Source organism: Poecile atricapillus, chromosome 3 (genome assembly GCF_030490865.1).
Source record: "Poecile atricapillus isolate bPoeAtr1 chromosome 3, bPoeAtr1.hap1, whole genome shotgun sequence".
NCBI lineage: Eukaryota > Metazoa > Chordata > Aves > Passeriformes > Paridae > Poecile > Poecile atricapillus.
In genome coordinates, this window is record NC_081251.1 from 79,677,907 (window position 1) to 79,698,168 (window position 20,262).

Below are 20,262 nucleotides of genomic sequence, written 5' to 3' on the forward strand. Positions count from 1 at the left end.
GGCGGCAGTTTTTTACAGAGCAAGTACTTGAGCTGAAAACCACCTTGCCTCAGGATCTTACATTCCAGAACTTGGACATCAAGTTAATTCACTTCCAAATGAGTAGAAGAAAGAAACCATTATAGCCTAACAGATAAGTAGTTGATCTATGGCTCAGGAAGTCCATGAAGTGCAAATTCTGATTCCACACACTTTTTGTAGGACCTCACATTAGAATCTTGTCTGGCTTTCTGTCAGACTGTTAGACCACATGAACTCCATGGCAGGGCAAAGGCCTAACTTTGAATTTCATTCATCTATACTGTACACTGGAACTATTTGGAATTCCACAGAACTCTTTAATGTGAAAATTCTTTTGTGTAATATGCAGAACTTTCACTACCTGCAAGCTCTTCTTTACCCACATTTCTTTCTGAACTGTTCTGATCTCAGATGACAGCATGACAACAATATGAATTCCTACTCAACCATAATATCAAACTATAAACTAATGTCTCAAGGACCAGTGTCCAGAAATAATAAATACAAACATTTAAGAAGACACGCATCCATAGGTTTAAAATTTTTTATTGTGCTGCCAAGAGCCAAATTACAAGAAACCGCCTTACAGTTAAAAAAGTAAACAAGCAATCTGCTGAACCGCAGTGCACTCCGAGTGCCACATATGCATCTATTTTTCAGAAAATTATATCTGCATTTCTCTTACAAGAGCACAACAGGAACCAAAGTAAAAGAGTGTAATGGATACAGCACATAGGATAAATCATATCTTTAAAATAATAATAATAAAATAATAATAATAAAAACATTTTACACCATGTCCTATATCCTGCTAATATTTTCAGAATATGGCCTTGATTGTAAAACAAAAGCAAGCATTTACAATTTCTGGATAAAGACTGCTTACTCTTATGCAAGGAATGGATGTTTTGTCTTGACAAAATCTCTGTAGTTACTGGACAGAAACATCTCTGTTTCATTATCAGATTGAGTACAAAACACTGGGGAGACTACATTTTTTCTTATTGGTGGTTGGAAACTGAAGTCATATAAGCAGAAAAAATGTTGACCCTTAATGATACACCTATTTTTTTCTTTGATGCAAACAGCTAGAACACCTTTTTGATATTCTAAAACAAAAAAAATTGTTAATCTTCAGATTAATAAATTAGGTCATTATAATAATAAATTAGGTTTTTTTTTTTCAGTTTTAAAGTTCAGCAATCTCTGACCAAGTATTTACAACAATACTTGAGAGTTCCTTTACAAAAAATACATTTTCTTTTCACATTAAGCATACTGGGTATCTGTGTCTCTTATGAGAAGCATTTGTAAAAGAAAAAAGGCAATGCACAAATGGGTAATTAGTATAAAAGTGCCAAGACCTGTTTGGAAAGTTAACATTGTATTATACAGTCAGAGTTATAAATGAGGCAAGCTACAACAAAATTCCAGCTTAATGCGGACAATATTCCAGTAGTTGTTTCAAACAATTGTTTGCAAAAAAAAAAAAAAAAAGAAAAAAAAAAAGAAATGGAAATAAAAATAACAAAAATAAAAAAGAAAAACAAAACCAACCAAAATCCAGGAGCTGATTGTGTTATTTTATGGAGTTGATTAGTGCTGCATGTATATTGTCATCAGTGTCTCTAGCCAATGCATTCATTAAAAAGCCTTTTTAAGGCTAAGCAGGAAAAGAAAAATAAGAAACACCCTGAAATGTAGCAAGTAGCAAGAGCAACGCTTACTGCTATAATCGTGCACGAACTGAACACACGCCAACACAAGAGTGCACACACACACGCACACACACACACAAACACTTTCAAATCAAATCAAATCAGATCAAATCAAATCAAACTGTAGGTAGAATGAGATGCTCTTTTCTTGTCTTTCCTAAACTCACAAGCAATTAAGCATTGATATGGAATGCCTGTTATCTGTTTCTGCTCTGGGTAAAATCTCTCTCAGATAAAAATACATTCAACAAGAAAAAAAATAGAAAAAATATATACTGTATACATAGTATTTTATATATACAGTATATATATGTATAGTGTATATACACATGCACGTATATATACATATGTATACCTACATGCATTTGTATATACATATATATACACAAACATACAAATACTTTTTGTTGTTTTTAGCATAATTATATTTACATAAATATTCCTATAATGCTAAAGTTTAAAGAAGCATGATCTCCTTTTTTTTTCTGAGCTTCAAAAAAGGTGCTTGAGTAATATACAATTAAAATTAAGCAGCTTCCTAGCATGGAAGTAGTTTCTAAATCTGCATACCAGTAAATAAGAACATCAACAGGAAAAAAACAACAACCTTAAAACAGTCTCCTTTTTACTCTCTTGTATGCAAGAGCTTTGTCCAACAAAAATATTTTTCCTTCTCCTGTATAACAACCAGAGATTGATATAAAATAACAAAACAAAACCACAACAGACAAAACAAACAAACAAAAGCCCCTGGAACTGCATGGTGTTCTTGACTTTTCCTTCCTTCCTTCCTTCCATCTGTCCTTCCTTCTTTCCTTCCTTCCTCCCTTCAATACTGCTGTCAAAAGATCCAGTGCTCATATCAGGAATTACTTAGGCCTCAGTCATTTGCTAACTCTGCTGAAGTCTGGCTAATCTAGCCAATCAGCTTTGAAGAAAACCAAAATAAAAACAAAAATAAAAACAAAAAGCAGCACAAGGTATAATTTTATACATCCTTAATAAACCCACCCTTTATCTTCTGCTATAATCTTTTCCTTGCTATTTCATTAACTACTGCAGCTTCTCATCATATAGAAAAATATTTGCAGCTACACCACACCTGTGATGTGACAAATTCTGTTCTAGGAGTACATTACTGTAGCAACAGCTGGGAAAAAATAATCAGACCTTTTCATATTTTTTTTTTCACCTGGGGTTAGGCTTTTGCTGCAACAGATGCAATTTCAGAGCAACAAGGAAAACCACTATCCTGCTGCTTGGCAGTATATTTTCATCTCCAGCCAAGCATGACCAGCTTTTCTTCTCTGAAGCTTCCTTTTACTTCATTGCCTACCCCTAGCCCCTGATTCCCCCTCCCAAAAAACCTCTATAGCTATGTTACAAGCAAATACATCTTAACAAGTTTTAAAACTTTGGTTCTAAGAAAACACTTGGTCAGTTATCTCAAGGAAAAGTGGGAATGCTTTTTCTGGCACATTGCAGGAGTCAGAGCTCATCCCAGAAAGGTCTTAGAGCTGTACATGTAGTCACAAATCCAATACAATCCACTAAGCAACTGCACAATTCTAGTTTTATTTTAATAGCAGACTGTCTCTCTTTCTCTTTCTTAAATCCTTGGTAAGGGTGCAATTCTTCAAACTGTTTGATAGAAATTATCTGCCTGTAGGTTGTTCTGTTTCTGCATGCTGTAAAATCCACTGTATCTTGAATCTGGGTCTGCAATTCTTAGCATCCTCTGAGAACTGTCCACCTGGACCATGGTACCTTTCTTGCAGTCCACATATACCAGTTGATTGTTCAGGCAAGAAGGCTGTTAAAACAGAAAGGAAATATTGAGTAAATCATACAATTTTTGTATTCCACACATAATTTTGAAATCCCATTTGGTTCAAGTCCAAAAGCACAAAACAAAATCAAACTGGCAATGAAAGGGTTTGGACTTTCGTTAAAGTTGGCTTATGTCAGACATAGTAACAGACCAACACTCTCTTCAGAGTCACCATTTTTCATTTTCTGACTAGAGCTCTGGTATTCTCATATCCCAGCTGGCCTGGTTTAACTGCTCTCTGTTAATTCAGCACCACACAAAGGCTTAACCTGGTTGCCCCAGATGTGCAGCAGCTTTTTTCCCACACTTTAACAGCCTCTTTATTGCTTAATATTTTCCACAATGTTTTTTTGTTCCTGGTTTTGTAAAAATGGGAAAGCCTGGAAATAGACACGGCACCTTTGTTGGAGCTTTGTAGCAGGACACTGGAATCCACTGTTTTTTCTGGTTGATGAGCAGGAGCACGATGATCAGTAACAGCGCTATCGTGATTGGGATTGTCACCAAGGCAACAGAGCTGACGGATGCATCTTCGCTGAGGTGTGGCCCACTGCCACTCCGGTATTCTCCCTGGAGATGGTTCATGTCTGCAGGGCAGATATGGGAGCATTTGTTAGTAATTATAAACGGGCCTTGGCCGTAAGGAAGAATGTAATTATAAAAGTCTCAGTTGTACATCTTGTCACTCATATGTATTTGGGCCTTCTCTCCTGCAATGCCGCCTTATTTGCATAAATTAGAACAGCTGGTATCTTGTGGAGAGATTATATTAGTCAGGAAAAGTCCATCAAAAGAGAGGAGACAGAAGGAACTCTAAAGCACAGTAACAACCAAGTTTGACAATAACCTTTTAACTCAGTTGTGTTCGCGTGGTCTTATCTGATCACAATCAAATTCCCAGCTGTAAAAAAGAATCAGACTGTGTTTCCAGGCTGAGAAGAACATGGAAATCTTAAGATGAAAATATTTTTTTTATTTTTTTTTATTTTTTTACTTTAAAAAACTGATAGGACAAGTACTAGGTGTTCACTGTCTCATCTGTTGTCAGCCTATTGTAATACCTGCAGCACGCAGCCTGTGAATACACACTGCTGGCAGTCTACTAGGCTGTAGCAAGTTTTTTGTGTAATTGCAAAGAATGGTTACTTTCAATGACATATTCAAAATTCCCTCACAGTTTTTAGTGTGTATTTATAATCCCCGGGCAGGATAGTTTCAAGCCAGCTACTAATGCCTGAGAAATTAAAATGCTGTAGTTATAAAAGCATAAGCTTAGGACTTAGTAAAGCAGTTACATTTCACACATCCTTTCTCCCAACAATAGAATGCTATGAGATCATCCTCCTATTAAAAAAAATACACGGTTTAGGTTGTCCTTCAATTAGAAAAGGTTAACAAAAACTGCGGCACAGAGTGTTTCCTCTACACTGGAATAATATTACAGTGCAGTTCTAAACAGAAGGTGCATTTACGTCCTTAGACAACCTTATTGGCTGTGTGTCACTACCCCTGAGGTGGTTTTTCATCTAAGGTCTGACATCATGGCTACGATGTATGTTGGGGTGTGGTATACATATTTCCATCTTTGTTTATCTATTCCTGAGAATGTCAAATGGATAAAATTAAGGTCAACTCCAATGGCCTGCTTTCTAGTTTTTGAATCACTTCTGATTCATCATTTTGTTGTATTATAATTTCATAGAACTCCATCATACCAACACAGATGTTTCTTCCATGCAGAACATGGAGTGATAATGAGACCAAACTGTGTAAATATAATTTAATCAACTGACTCATCTCTACTCTAATCAAAATGCATGTAAGAATTATGCTGAAGAATATTCTCAGATGCAACTGCTACCTGAATAGAAAAAGTAGATGCATTAAAACATGGGGAATAAACACAGTCCTAAGTTTTCCCAGTTTATATCAGATCTGACCTCTGTGAATGTGGATTATATCGTTTTCACTTGGTGTTGGCCAGTTTGGTACTTCTAGTTCAACATCTCCTCGATGATTTGTCTTCTCAATAGGGATGTTAGTGGGTTCAGGTACATACATCTCTGTGAAATGAGAAAAACATGTTTCACAAGTTACAGGCTGCTTAACTTCTCAGTGCTGCTCTTAATTGAGGAAATACAGTTGCTCATTTGCAGTGTTTGTCCTTTAAATTATTTTATTTATTTTGGAAATTTCATCATTAGCCTGGGATTTTGTTTGAAAACTCATTCCATATTGTATATACCTGTTGCCATTATCATTATGTGAATGGGACAAAGGACTGGCGTGGACAAACTTGCTTTTGAAAATTCCATCTCAGAATATCCGACTTACTACAGGCTTTCTCCTCCGTGATACTCAACAAACTCCTGCTCCTCTCTCCCCCCACCCCCGCAAAAAAACTAAGGGAAGGCTACATCTTCCCAGCTGGTGTGTAAACAGTCCCTACTGGTTTCTTTGCCTTGCTTTTTCTTGTAATCCTCAAAGGAGGGGAATTGTAAGAAGGAGTACTGCTGAATCTCCCCAGTTGTCCTGTCAGAAGTTACCAGAAGAAGTTACCAGCTGACTAAATAAGGTGAGCAAACTTCTGCAGAAGTATATCAGGACTCACATTAAAAACTTGTAATTCTTGCAATTCTTATGCCCCCTGTGCCCATAGCTAAGAAAATGTCACATTGCTTTTAAGCCAAGTTAAAGTGATACATAAAGCAATGTGATATTTGAAAATAACCAAGAATCTCAGAAAAGACAGAAATGTTAATCGCTGTGACATAATCTGCAGAGATGCAAGGATATTAATTTTCCCACTTTATTAACATATTTCCATGGCCTTGTGAAAGGACAAAACGGGGGCAAGTAATTTTTCAGTTCACAGTTCTCAAAATAAGTGAAATTCAAACTACGTTTTTTCACAATGTGCTTATCTGTTAAGAATATTAATTTTCCTGAAGTCTAAAAGTCTACAAGTCTGTTGCCTTTGTGATGCTGTCCAAATATGGACTGACATTCAAAACCCAATTAAAAAACCTTATTATTTGCCCTAGGAAACCAGCATCACAATAAAGTGTGTTGTCACATCACATTACCTGGACACATGGGACAGCAGCTTCCCTCCACATTGATGGGTTCAGCACAAGGCAGAGGTGGGCAGCTGACAGTGGAGCAGAGAGTTTGACCCTGCAGGCAGTAGCAGTGTGTGCAGCTGTCAATGTCCCAGCGTTCCTCATCTGCATATGTTTCTCCACTGAAGTGGCAGACCACTTTCTTTGGAACTGTATCTTCTGTGGAAGGAAAACAGTGCTATGATCATGCAATACCAGCCAATTACACACAAATCTGATTTCTTTCCTAGACACGATTGTTTCTTTCCTAGAAACAATTGCCACAAAGAAATCCCAGCTGTAATTAAAAGATCCTCTCTTCACTTTCCAGAAAATCTTTGGAAAAAAAATGTAATTTCTGTTTCTTTATGAAGTACATAATTAGCCTGGGCTGCTTCTCCTCATTTTCTTAATGCAAGAGGCTAGAGGATGGATGACTGGGACAAGAAAAGATAATATCAAAAGTGCTGTGAAAATTAAGAAAAATTCTCTTTGACTGTTTGAGGCTTCCACCTACTCATCTTCCTCCTAGTTTCCTAGTTAATCCTATTAAGCTAAAATAACCCCAAACCTGTAACTACCTAAATTTTTAACTACCTAAGCTTAAAATGATGAACTCTGTCTAGAATACTTAAAAAAGCAGATTAGGCAGGATGCCAAGAAGGATTAGAGCAACTCTCAGGTGAAATAACTTGAAGTGCTTAGACTGTAACGATAAAACAGATTTGAAGGGGAACTTATAATTCCCTGCAACTGCATCAATGGAGAACCTCAGGAAAAGAGCAATAACTAAACACAGTACATTTTTTCATGGTTAATACTATATAAATTGGAAATCGATGCGATCTTTCTGCCTAGGAATTCAATACACCACTTTTTAGTGCTGCATCCTATGCAAGACTTTTAGGTTGTCTGCAGTAAACCTATTTCACTTAGAAGGCAGTAATGAATTGCTTAGCCGAAGATGTTTTTTGGTGCTGGAGGACCTTAAGGTTAGCCAAAAAACCACACAGCAGAAACTCCAAAAGCCAAGCAGCACCTCATTTTCATCTTAGCTTCCTCCTACCTTTGTTTCTTAGAGGCAAAAATTGTTATGAAACCTGCTGATGACATGAGCTTGCACATTAAACATATGAATGAGATAACAGAATGAAATCATAAGATCAAACTTTCAGATAAATACTGGTTTAACATTCACACAGATTACATCTTTAAGTATGCCAGTTATATATATTTAGCTTATTATATATTTTATCCGTATTACGTATTTCGGCCATGAGTAAAGGTTTTAATTAGTGACAACATAGTAGAGTAACATAATCTGGAATAACAAGGCTAGCAGTCAGCAGAGCAGTCCAATAGATCTGTGAGAGTAAACTCATACAAAAGAAGACCGGCAAGAAGTACTGTTGCGAAAATATTAACGGCATTATCTGAAAAGCACAAATGGTTCCCAAGGTCCTTGGTATCTCATGGCTTTCATGGCTTTTACTATGGGTGGGTTCCAGCCTCTCTAAGTAGATTTTTTAAGTGAATGTGGTGTGGGCATGGGAAAGGAAAAGTGAGAAGAAAAGGTGGCTGCAAGCTGAAGGAAAGACATTAGGTTCTTCCCTAGATGATCTGCATTTTGGCATGTAGAGCCAGCAGAACCCTGTGTTAAGAAGGTGTGTCTGGGGACAGGGTGAGGCACACAGCCTGAGCACGTTTCTGCTGTTTGTTACCTATGGACACCTAAAGTTGAGCACTCCTGGCCCATTCAGATTTGCTCACAAAATGTTACCTTGCTTCACTTAGGATACCTTCTTCAATTCAGCAGCTGATTTGTCTGGAAAGGTCCTTTACCTTGCTCAGGCTTTTCCAAATTTGTGAATAACACATTGCAGTTTAATTCAGCAAATATTTTTTAGAAGAATGCGCAAAGGTAAAATCACAATTACGGTGCTGTACCTTTGAACCTCGAGAGGAAAGTTTTAAGTACTATCCTGTGAGTGTCTCCTGTTCTGGTGTCCATCTCTATGAAAGTATAAACAAGGATGAAGATGAAAGCCACAACCTCAACAGGTGCTCAAGGACAGTGGAAACAATACAGACTTGCAGTAAGAAATCCACATACAAAAACATGGTTCAATGTTTAGTTCTACCCACTTCTCTCAAATTTCTTCTAGCTGCACCAGAAAGTCTGTCTCACCTGGTAAATGGTACCAGGTGATAAATGTTTGGTAAACAAACAGTCATTGCTCTGTGTTCTGCAGAAGACTGATCTTGTCTCTAATCAAATAGATATCCCCTTTATCCTCTCTAAACTAGAAGGTTATCTTTCCAAATTAATCTTTCTGTGCATGAGAAAGACAAATGTTGAACACACAGGATGAATTTGAAGATTCAAACAACAAAGCATTCAAGACTGTAAATTTTCAGTTTGAGTCTATACAAACTGGATCCACAAAGAAGCAGAATAAAATAATGCAGTGGTAAAATTCTGCACAATTTTTGAAATTCCAAAAACTGAAGAAGGTCTGTTTCCACAGAGTTTGCCTATGCCCAAGAAAGTAACTGAATCACTATCCCTAGGGGTATTTAAAAGGTATGTAGACACAGCATTTGGGGACATGATCTAGTGGTGGATTTGGCATTGCAGGGTTAACAGCTGGGCTCATTGATCTTAGAGGTCTTTTCCAATGTAAATGATTCTATGATTCTAAAAATTTTATCAAGTATTACATTAAAATAATTAGAAAGAATCTGTACAAAGATGTGCTTCACAGTTCTCAAAAATGAAGAGTAAACCAGTAAGAACCAGAAAGATAAAAATTAAGTGCATGACCTGACTCCTCTTACATGCAAGAATATAAGAATATATATTATATATATAATATAAGAATATAATATAATTCATGGAAACCATAAAAAAAGTTAAATTTCCATGAATTTAGTTATTTAAACCACAAAAAAATCTGACTACAAAGGACAACATAGATTAATAAAATGTACTATCACTGAAAATCTTTATATCTGTGTAGGAGACGCTTCGGGGTGGACAGTCCGAGACACGGCAGAGACCTCTGTAGTTGAGTTAGTTAGTAGTTTATTTCAGGGCATGGGGGAGAGAGAGAGAGCCTGCTATGAGCCAGCAGATAGAGCTCAAAGCAGGCTCGGAGGGAACAATACAAAAAGGGGGTAAAATATGAATACATGAGTTTAAGACTTAAGATTGCTAACGAAGAGAGTAACAGAACAGAAGTGAGAGAGCTGGGGAAAAAGAGAGTCAAGAGGGCGTAGCAAGAGGGCTAAGAGGGTTAAGAGAGAGCTAAGAGAACCAAGAGAGCAAGCTGTCTTTTGCAATTGCTTATATAATCTATACATTTGAATATTCTATTCCTTCACTAACCAATCTTTCTAAGTATACTAATACAGTAACATTTGTGTGCAACCTATAGAAATCGCTGCTTTTGCATATTTTTAGTTATCTCAGGGGTAGTTTGGACTTTTCCTTACAAGGCTGGGGAGAGGGGTCTTAGTTTAGTTTTATTGGGGGAAAGAATGTGTTCTGGCATACCAGACTGGTTTCTTTGAATTAATCAAACTGTGCTTTCATTTGTATTTCTTCCTTAGCCTTTCTGGCTAAAGAGTCATATTTATAATTCCTTTCTAATTCTACCTTCCCAACATACCTGAGTGTTAATTAAATCTGGCTTCTGTATTTTGCTTTGCTGAGGAGTTGCTACTGAAAAAATAATCACTAAGCCTTCATAGCTAACACATTTAAGTATCTGCAACGTTATGCAACTATATAGGATTCAAAGTAAATTAATTAAAGCTGTATCTACATGCTGTGTGTATATATTTGCAAACCTGACATGCCAGATGTAGGCAACAAGGTTTTAAAGGTTTCATTTTTGTAGCTCATTGCACAAGATCCCCATGTACATCCCTCCTCACCCATAGTATTCTCCAGTGCAGTACAAAGGCTCATGCTCTAACTCTACTGGTTTGATTACCCAACTTTTCAAAGACTCCATATTTTTTTAAATGTTAAAATTTTTCTGGATTAAAATTATTTTATGGTTCAAACTCACTGGAAGAAAAGCCTGCAGAAAGACAGTTGTCAAAGAAACTTTAAATTCTCCCCATTTTGTACGCAAGCCATGAGAAGAAAAAGTAATAGTATTAACACTTTTGCCTCAAAATGTCCTCATCAGGAATCTAAGTAGGGTTCCAGAGGCAACTGAATCTTGGACACTTTGTAACTTTTCCAGGGATTCTTCCATCGAATTTCTTGTACATTGTATGAAACTGTATCATCTGTTATTAAAACTATTCTATCTGCAACAATATAAAGATTTCAAGAGTTGTGTCAATGTCTGAACATACTTCACAATCTTTCTGACATCTTTCTGATGGACTGTTTTGTTTATAGATGGGTAAGTTGACTCACACGTTCAATTAAATATTTAAAGCCCATCAATTTTCTTATTCTCCTTCTTACTGTTCTTTTCTACTGTATCTCTCCCTACTACTTTTGCAAATGAAGGTAAGTAAGCTTTGAATGCTTTCCAACATTACAAAGACTTAAATTCAGTGATGACATTATATGATTTTTCTCTACCATCAGCTTCCATTCTACAGCCTTTGTACTTACAGTGAACTCACAAAAAAAGTCATCTGTACATAAATACTCCTATTCAATACATAATGGAAAAGTGATCAGTAATCTCCAATTTTGTTATTTTAAAAATACCTGGCAATTTTGCTGTCTACAGCAACAACCATTTACTTCAGCTCCAAATTCAACACCAGTGCATGGCCCTAATGCCTTATGCATTTTCAGTATTTAAAAATATATATATTTTCCCTATTTTTATCTCTAAGATATTATTATTATTAATGAAATTCCATTTCCCCCTGTATTTTAATTTAGATGCCTTATTAATTAACAGTTCTCCATTCTATGAAATTTCAGAATGCTTCAGCTCATCTTCTGCAGTCATAATTAATGTTTTCCTCATATTATCACATAAATCTTGACATAATTTATGTATTACCTGGCAGATCTTCCTTCAAATAAAATAATTTTTTTGTAATGTCTTTATCCAATAAGGTGTCTTACCAAGATTCCAGGAGGATGGCCTCCGGAGTTTGTAGCAAATCAGATGTATATCTCTATTTGCTTCTACCTAAAAGCCACAAATCGTGATCCTCAAAGCTCCCTATGCAGACTTCACTCTCCAGTTTGACTGGTGGCATAGACTGCATCTCACCAAACAGGGAAAGCATTTTAGTTTGAAAATAAAACTTCTGTCTTATTCCCAGGAAGGGACAGCAAATTAAGAACTATTTTTATTCACTCACCAATACAGTAAGGACAACATTGTCCCTTTCTCAGAACAGGTCTATCACAGGATACCGGTGGGCAAGACTCGGAGTAGCATCTAATCACACCATCCATGCAAATGCAGCTAGTGCAGACATTCGGCTTCCAGGACTCAGCTGTCAGAAAAATATCTCCCTCATCGTTTTTGCAGTAACTGGGCATGCTCTCATTGCTTGATGGAGAGGGCTGAAGAGTATCATCTGGAAGTACAAACAGATTAGGTTATTTAACTTAGAGTGGGTAACTTCTCTCATAGCTCTTTAACAGAGGGTTCACTCCTGAAGAACACAATGGAATTGTTACAGATTGGCTCAATAGGAAAGAACTCGGACAGAGCCTCATGCCTCTTCAGTCCTTATATGGGATGAAGACCTCATGATATCCTCTAGCATAATGCTTATTTAAACCTTTAGTGAGTTTACTCAAAAAATAAAAATAAACGAAAATAAAGAAAGAAAAAAAAGAAAAAAAAGAAAAGAAAACTTGAAAAAAGGAAAGCAAAGTGAAAAACAATCACCATCAGAAGCAGCCCCTCAGAAAGTGACTCTGAATGCTCTAAAATCGCATGGTGTATAGGAATTCATCTCAAACAAGAGAGATTAAATTTTAAATCTAAAACCTGAATCCTATCTTCTACCATGTCAGCCTAAGTCTTTGAATGATGCAAAGTGAAAAGCTATTATGCTGCTGTCACCTTCACTAGAGGCCTTAGATGAGCTAATTATAAGCTCTTGAGAAACAAATGGAACTTGATCGTGCTTGATGCCAATGGTTTGCTTTAATTCTCATGCCTGTCCATGGGGGAGACATATTCCTGCAATGAAGCTGTACCTTAACAGACATTATGGGTCAAGAAATAGGACTAAGAAAAAGAGAAGAAAGGATTCAGAAAAGCACTGAGATCAAGTTCTCAATCTAACTGCATTAAGCTATGAAACTAAGAATTACATAGCCAGTGAGGAAAGATCAGCTCCTCTGAAACAGTATTTTGAAGTAAGCAAATGTTCATTATTTACAATGAAAAAAATATTAGTCATGAGAACTGGCTACCTTGTTTACTGAAAATATTTTGTCAGAAAAAAAGCCCCACACCAAAACCCAAATACCTTGTAGCAAAACTTAATGGCAAAACCTAACTTCTATTTTTTCCTAAAGTAAATTTTTAAACTTTGGCTTTAATAAAGTTGTATCTCCTTAGTGATTTCACATGCAATTCACAGGTCTATACTAAATTTGCACTGCAAGAAACTCCCCCATTTGCTATGTAAAATAGGAATTTATGTTCATTTATAATTGAACATCTTTCCTTGGGGGAAAGCAAATGCTGTTATCTTCTTGACACTGTGAGGCAGTCTAGGAGGTGGTGTCTGGCACACCTGCCAGGCTGGAATGCTTTGATATTACTTAGCTGCCTTCAAATCACTCAGAATGACACTATGTGAAGGTAAAAGCAAATAGAAACATTTTTGAGACCAAATCCCAAGTAGGCAAGATAGTAATAAAAAGGTTCATAGAAACAAAGGTGTGTAGAAAGAAAAAGAAACAAGCCTCTATCTACCTAACACTTTGACTGCTTTCAAAGTTTTTCTAATCATGCATGTCTCCATAAATGAGTGCATATTTCATAAACCTTCCAAGGATTCTGGTTCTTACATAATCCCTACACTAATAGATTGCCTTCAAGATTTTCCAAGTTCATGGCCACAACTCCCCTTTACACTTAAGATCTCTTGCACACAGTCAAGTTTTGCATTTGAATGAGAGGATTGCAGGCTGTCACTCCAAACTGCAGAAGAACAAAGGCACCACAACAACCAGCTGAGCACACACTGAAGCATTCTCATACTGAAACATCAGACACCCTCAGATCAAGGCAAGGCTCTGATGAAAGCTGGATGTCAGCACATACCTGGGCACTGTGGACAGCAGGAGTCCTGTGTGCGGGTGGGGTTTTGACAAAGAAGAGGTGGACAGACTTCAGTCTCACACAGGACACGTCCACTGTGGCATGTACATTGTGTGCAAGAATCAATGTTCCATGTCTCTCCTTCTACAAAGTATTCCCCACCAGGAGCATGACAGATTGATGGGCTGGTGAGCTCTGGCTTTTGCACTATTATTTCATCTGGGAAAAACAGAATTGGAAGACAGGTAAAATCCACAGTGAATCTTATAATTAACAATTGTACACAAGACAAAGAATTTCTGTTACTGAAAATACATATAAAATTATTCTTAATGAAGCTCTTTTGACTTTATAGCACCTGCATCTCATGAAAAATGAAAAAAACAAGAAACAATTTTGGGAATAAGTCTGAATAAAGACTAGTTAATATAAATCAGGAATACCTTTCAGCATTCTTGGCATTTCAGAAAAAACAAACTTGTGATTTTGGAATTCCAAGAGACAATTGTCATTTTCTGAAAAATTCTAATGACCGGACAGTTTCTTAACTGCTGAATATTAACTTCAGATACTGAAAGGATGGATAAGTAAGCTTCTCTTCTGGGATTTAGGAAGTCCAGGTAAAGGTTAAGTTTCTCAACAGATACGTGTCTATATCATCTGTATCTTTAGATGCTACATTACAAAAAACAACCAAACAACCCCCCTTCAAAACCCCAATCCACCAGAAAAGAAAAAGCAAAACACAAAACCCCTGTCCCCAAGCCTTCTAAAAATGTATAAGCACTTAGGATTGGTGGAAGTGCTTCATCACAGTTCCATTAAAAAAAAAAATCTGCCATATTTGAAAAAAACCCCCAAAACCTGGATCCAAGAAAATGCCGCAGTTTGTAGCCTCATCCTTATAGTAATTGTAGCTCACCGAATGAACCTTACTTGCTTTTCAAACAATTAATTACATCACCTCTGCAGCCCTGGATAAAAGATTCACCCTGGCAGTTTAGAGAACTAATTCAACCTCTTCCATGTTAAGGAAGGAACTGAAAATGTTTCACTTTTTCAGCATGAGTGTTCTCCAGCCTCTGGGGTATTAAAAAAGAAAAAAAAAAAAAGGGGGAATTCTTCACCTCTTGGTGTTTTAAAAGAATAAAAAAGAAACCTGTCTGGTACCTTGAGTGCTTAAGCATGCACCATCAAGAAAAGGTTATGCCACCAACCTCAGCCTCCTTAAAATCCTTTGAAGCCTATCCCACACTAGGGGCAATAAGGGTAGTAATAGTTGCCTTCTTACCATGCTGGTTGTTTTGGACCTGGAGTGAGTCCACCAGCTTTTTCCATGCATTAGGCATAGATACCAAAATGCCTCACACACCATGTTTTTTCAGCTGCAGAAGCCATGAGTTTTAAAGCTACAGGCTATAAAGTGAAGATTCAGGCTTGTAAGTGAATTCAGCCTGAATTCAACTCATTTAACAATTAGACAGCGAAGTTAGGTGCCTCTGTTAAGAACTGAACCTCCTCAGGTTTCCTATGCTATGAATGGAGTAGAAGAAAAATGTAACTTCTTGCTAATTGTGCTACACCTCTAAACCACTTTCTGAAGGTGCCTCTCCTCTACCTCATTATAATGAAGTAATGATGCCTAATGTGAACATCATCCTAACCCAAATATCTTGGTTAAGGAGAAAAATCATGTGTACAGCAGCTCCTCTAGTCATTTAGGCAGGCCAAGGCTCACAGTACTTGTGGCTTCTCTTCACGTTTCTAGCACTGTTGTTCATGTCTGGAGAATGGTGTTTGTGCCCTTTGCTCTATGACACTGCCATGTAGAAGAAATGCCACTCAACTGTTTGTTTTCATTTCTTAAGAATGATCAGTAGAACTCAATCTGGTTGATCTTACTCTATTCACGAAGTGGAATTCTTTTATCTTTTACCAGTTTGCTTATGCTTTTCCAATTGCTTACATTTATGAATCACATACACGACTCAGCAGCATTTACATAAGATTGCTAGTCTGCTGCCTTGTCAGTGTTAGATTTTTATTTCAGCTGGAACAATATATTACACATTATACAATGGCATCATAACTCACCAAGGCAATACTAAGATTTTCTGGAAATTTTCTGAGTAATCTCCTTTGCATTTAGCTTTCTGCAAAGTCACAGGCCTGTTTCGCTACAGCTCATTACTGATCCTGATCAAAAAAGCACAACCAGATAGCACTGCTGCAAATGTTGCCTACTGCTCCCTTAGCAGCACTGATAATGATGTGCAACTGAACTGCAACTGAAGTGCCACAATGTGCAACTACATTGCCCCTTGAAGCAACAGGTCAAACAGTTTCTGCATAGCATGGTTCTGCGAAACACTAGAAAATTAATGGCTTTTAAATCTTACAGGAAACCTTCAGATTTTTACAAGCATTGTGATGATCCATCTTAATATATTATCCACCTCTTAATATAGAGAAATGTAATCATGTTTCTATGTTTCTATGTATAAACGTCTATAAGGGACGTTTTAGCATTCAAGGTGCATCTTGCTCTGCTGAAAACTAACTAAATGTGGAATTGAATGTAACCACACCTTTTTATTCAGTTTGCAAAATGATCTCTGAGAGCTGCTACTTCCCTGTTGAGAGGTTAAGAGTGCAATTCCAAACCCAGTACATCAGGACTGCTAATTACTTCGATATCCTTATGGCAGATACATTTGAGTGACATTCTCACAGTCTCACAATTCCAAACTGCATTCCAATCTACTAAAAGCCATGACGTATATTTAACATCATCAGTGGGGAATCAATATATTGCAAAATAAAATCAGAATTACATTTCTAACAAATACATTTCCCCTCAGTGGGGAAAAAAAACCCCACACTGAGACTAATTTGGCCGTAGTAATTCCTACACTTATATATGCCACCTTTAAAATGCTGTGTCTGCCCTAGTATTGTGAGAGTTTACACCAAGTATGACTTTGCTTACACAGAAGCTAGGTGACAAGTGTCTTGAAAGCAGGATTAATGTCAGACAGAGAAAAACCTATGCAGACCCCTCTCTCTTGAAGGAATGGACACTGCTGGCTAAGCAACTGCTCTTTTATAAAAGATTACATTTTTGGTGGTTAGATACATCAGCATTGCTGGTGCTCAGAATCAAATGCTGATCTCATCCACAAGAAATGAATAGGGTGAGATAATAGGTTCCTCTAACTTCATATTGACCTTTCTTCCACAAACCAAACATTAGGCTTGTGAATGAATTTACCCAAACTCACTCTCCGTACACAAAGTAACTAGCTGCTGGTCAGATGAAAGACCAAAATTACCATTACTCTTATTTGAATGCTCTGAGGTGTTCTGTACATGTTCAGTAAATCAAGATGCATGAGTATGCTGACAGTAGAATGAAGCAAAGGATGACTCTTGGGGACCTAACAAGAGAATTGCTGGAACTGCAACAACCACCGTACATTTTAAATTTTGAATCTTGCTTGCTTATACAAGGCAAGGCTGATATATTAACCTGCCCCCATCCATGTGAAGTATATCATCCCCTACAATACTACACAAATCATTGTGAAAAGGCTGAAAGAGAGACAGACCCTTTGGAATCTTCCATCTTTCTGGGGACTTACTGAATTTTTCCAGTTACCACAAGGTGTGAACTGGTTTGGACATGACCATTTGCCTAAGCAATCTAAAGAGATCGGCTGTCTTAGGTCACAGGGAGGATGCAATCTTTTCTGTCACTTTCAGCAAGAGGATGTGCTTATTTTGCCCCCAGGATTTCCTGTTCTTTACAAAGAAAAAGCTCATAATTGCTTATATCCTGCCAGTACTGTCTTACTGTTCTGCTATTTATAGAAGCTTCATGAGCCTCATTGTTCTTACTCCTAATATGAGTTCCAATAAAGTCATAGACAATATCACTGTATTACAAATGAATCTACTTAACACATAAAATACTGTAAAAATAATTCTGAAAACAGAGGGCATTAATCTTACATTCTACCCACATTTTTTCATAGATGTTTTTCATATTAACACTTATTAAAATTGTATTGGAATGCAACATGAACTGTACTTGGCCTTCCCACTGAAAGTATTGAAATAATCTACTGCTGGTGGCATAGGAGCCTTCCCTCAGAACACAGAATCATAATGTTCAATTACTTAAGACATCTGTTTGTGTACATCTTTGAGGGGTTGTAAAACATACATCAGGAGATACATTTTAATATAAATCCACTTTAAAATCAAAAATGAAAATGTAATGGCTTATTACAATACTTGCTATTATAGGTAACAGGCTAGAAACTTCTACTTACTTTTATTAGTTTAAAAACTCCAATATGTCAAAGATTAACATGTTAGGACCCACAACTTGAATATGCTTTACATATGTAAATTCCCATTTTCCACAGCTGAGAACTTAATGACAGCAACTCATCATGTTACTTAGGGCATAGAAACCTTCATCTCTGCCTGCTACTGAAGAATGCATGAGAATATTTTCACATATTAAGAAACAGAACATGAGTGAAATGACACTCGATTACAAGGCGTGTAGAAGGGATCATGTGTTACCTGGACACGATGGACAACACTGCCCTGGATGTATGGTGGGGTTGCCGCAGTTGGGAACGGGGCAGGTGATCAAGGCACACATTTCCCGTCCATTGTGACAGTAACATTCCCTGCAGCCATCGTGCCAGCTCTCCTCATTCTCATGTCGGTGACCGTCCATGGACAGGCAAGAGCCTGTTTTAACAGGAGGCATAGGAGATGCTGTTGCCTCTGCAAAATACCAAAGGAAAATGAGGTGTCCTGACAAGCATCTGTTGCTTAGGAAGAAATACCAACTTTGTGTCTGGGTTGCATTTATTTTTAAAGCACATATAAGACTAAATAAATAGTTCTGTCCTGTACAATTAAAAATAAGGTAACAACATGCAGGAAACAACTAAAAGATATACTGAAGGGGACAACAGGATGCAGTAGAATGTATTTCCTTGGAAAATATAATCACTTCCTTCTGTTTAACCTATACTTTTTTAATCAACTAGAAATGCAGTAGTGTCTAAATAATATCAAAAAAAGGAGAAATGCAATGGAGAGAAATAGCACAAAGCATGAAGCATATTTAAAATGAAATATTTAAATACCATAGCACATTAGATTACCTATAATGTATCTGATAGCAAGTAGAATATAGAAATGTTTAAATGAGCTATGGATGGTCTTACAAATGATAAAAAATTGCAATCAGGTGCTAACAGGATAATGGCAGATACTGGAAATATTACATAAAGTACTTCCTGTGAGAAATTATTTGTATATATTCAACTATGATAAATAAGATATTTGGAAAAGAATTATGAGAATCTCATGCCTCATTTCTTCTAGCTTTTACTGAGATGAAAATACAGTAGCTTAGACTGTGGTATTACTTGCACTCTGTTAGAACACACAAGCAGTTGGTCTAGGAGGCTAAAGTTTAATTTGTATCTTAAGGGGTATTTAAGTGCTGCAGGATTCAGCCTCAATATACTCTTTGTTAATCAGCAGAGTGAATCTAGAGCCAAACACTCCCTCATTCACATCACTGTTATGATGAAGGATGCAGTTTTAGTTTGTCAGTGTACTGACTTGTTTTCAGTGGTATGTCAACCATGTTGTTTGTGCTAAATTTTTAATTTAATTTAATTTTAAAAAAGGATAATGTATGAGAAGTAGTAATGTTTACATGTAATTTTAGGAAGCGTTCAGCTTTTTTGCTTGTTGTTTTTTTTGGTCATTTGGGGTGTTTCTCGGGTTTTTTTGGGTTTTTTTTGCATACTAGTATGTAGGTCAGTACTTCTTCAGCTGTGGCATATCTATCAAAAATGATCTCACAAGCAGATGGTACAAAGTTAGTTTGAGGCACATTATCAGAAGAGAAAGCCAATACACAGAAGTTACATTAGTACACCATTTTGTGAACTATACAAAATGCTGCACAGGGATAAAATACTTCTTAGAATAGACTTCATCCTGGTGCATGAACAGAAATACAATGAAAAAACTTAAATTCCTTTACTTTACTTTCTTACTTCAGTATCAAACTACTTAAATTATTATTTGAACTAATATTGCTGGAATATCGTTCTGTATTAAAATTATTATTATTATTGATGACACTCTGAATAGTAGATAGTAGATAGTATTAGGACTATGTTTATTAGATAGTGAGACTTTGTTTATTTAGCAAGGGAAAAGGCTATCCGAAGCAATCAGACTTTTTTTTTCTGAAATATTCTAAAGTACAC

The 20,262-nt window shown here is 36.7% G+C and overlaps 1 protein-coding gene across 5 annotated transcripts in view; it reads right to left on the reverse strand.

Annotated features, from left to right (window-relative positions):
- Positions 1-551: 551 nt before the first annotated feature.
- Positions 552-20,262, reverse strand: part of CRIM1 (cysteine rich transmembrane BMP regulator 1) — a 174,798-nt gene continuing 155,087 nt past the window's right edge. For all 5 annotated transcript variants that reach the window (XM_058834240.1, XM_058834242.1, XM_058834239.1 and 2 more), the window contains 7 exons: positions 18,542-18,751; positions 13,952-14,167; positions 12,021-12,242; positions 6,657-6,851; positions 5,511-5,633; positions 3,970-4,157; positions 552-3,552 (listed from right to left, as the gene is read on the reverse strand). In XM_058834240.1, the coding sequence (XP_058690223.1) occupies positions 3,376-3,552; positions 3,970-4,157; positions 5,511-5,633; positions 6,657-6,851; positions 12,021-12,242; positions 13,952-14,167; positions 18,542-18,751 (1,331 nt within the window). In that variant the 3' untranslated portion in view covers positions 552-3,375. The remainder of the gene's footprint in view (positions 3,553-3,969; positions 4,158-5,510; positions 5,634-6,656; positions 6,852-12,020; positions 12,243-13,951; positions 14,168-18,541; positions 18,752-20,262) is intronic.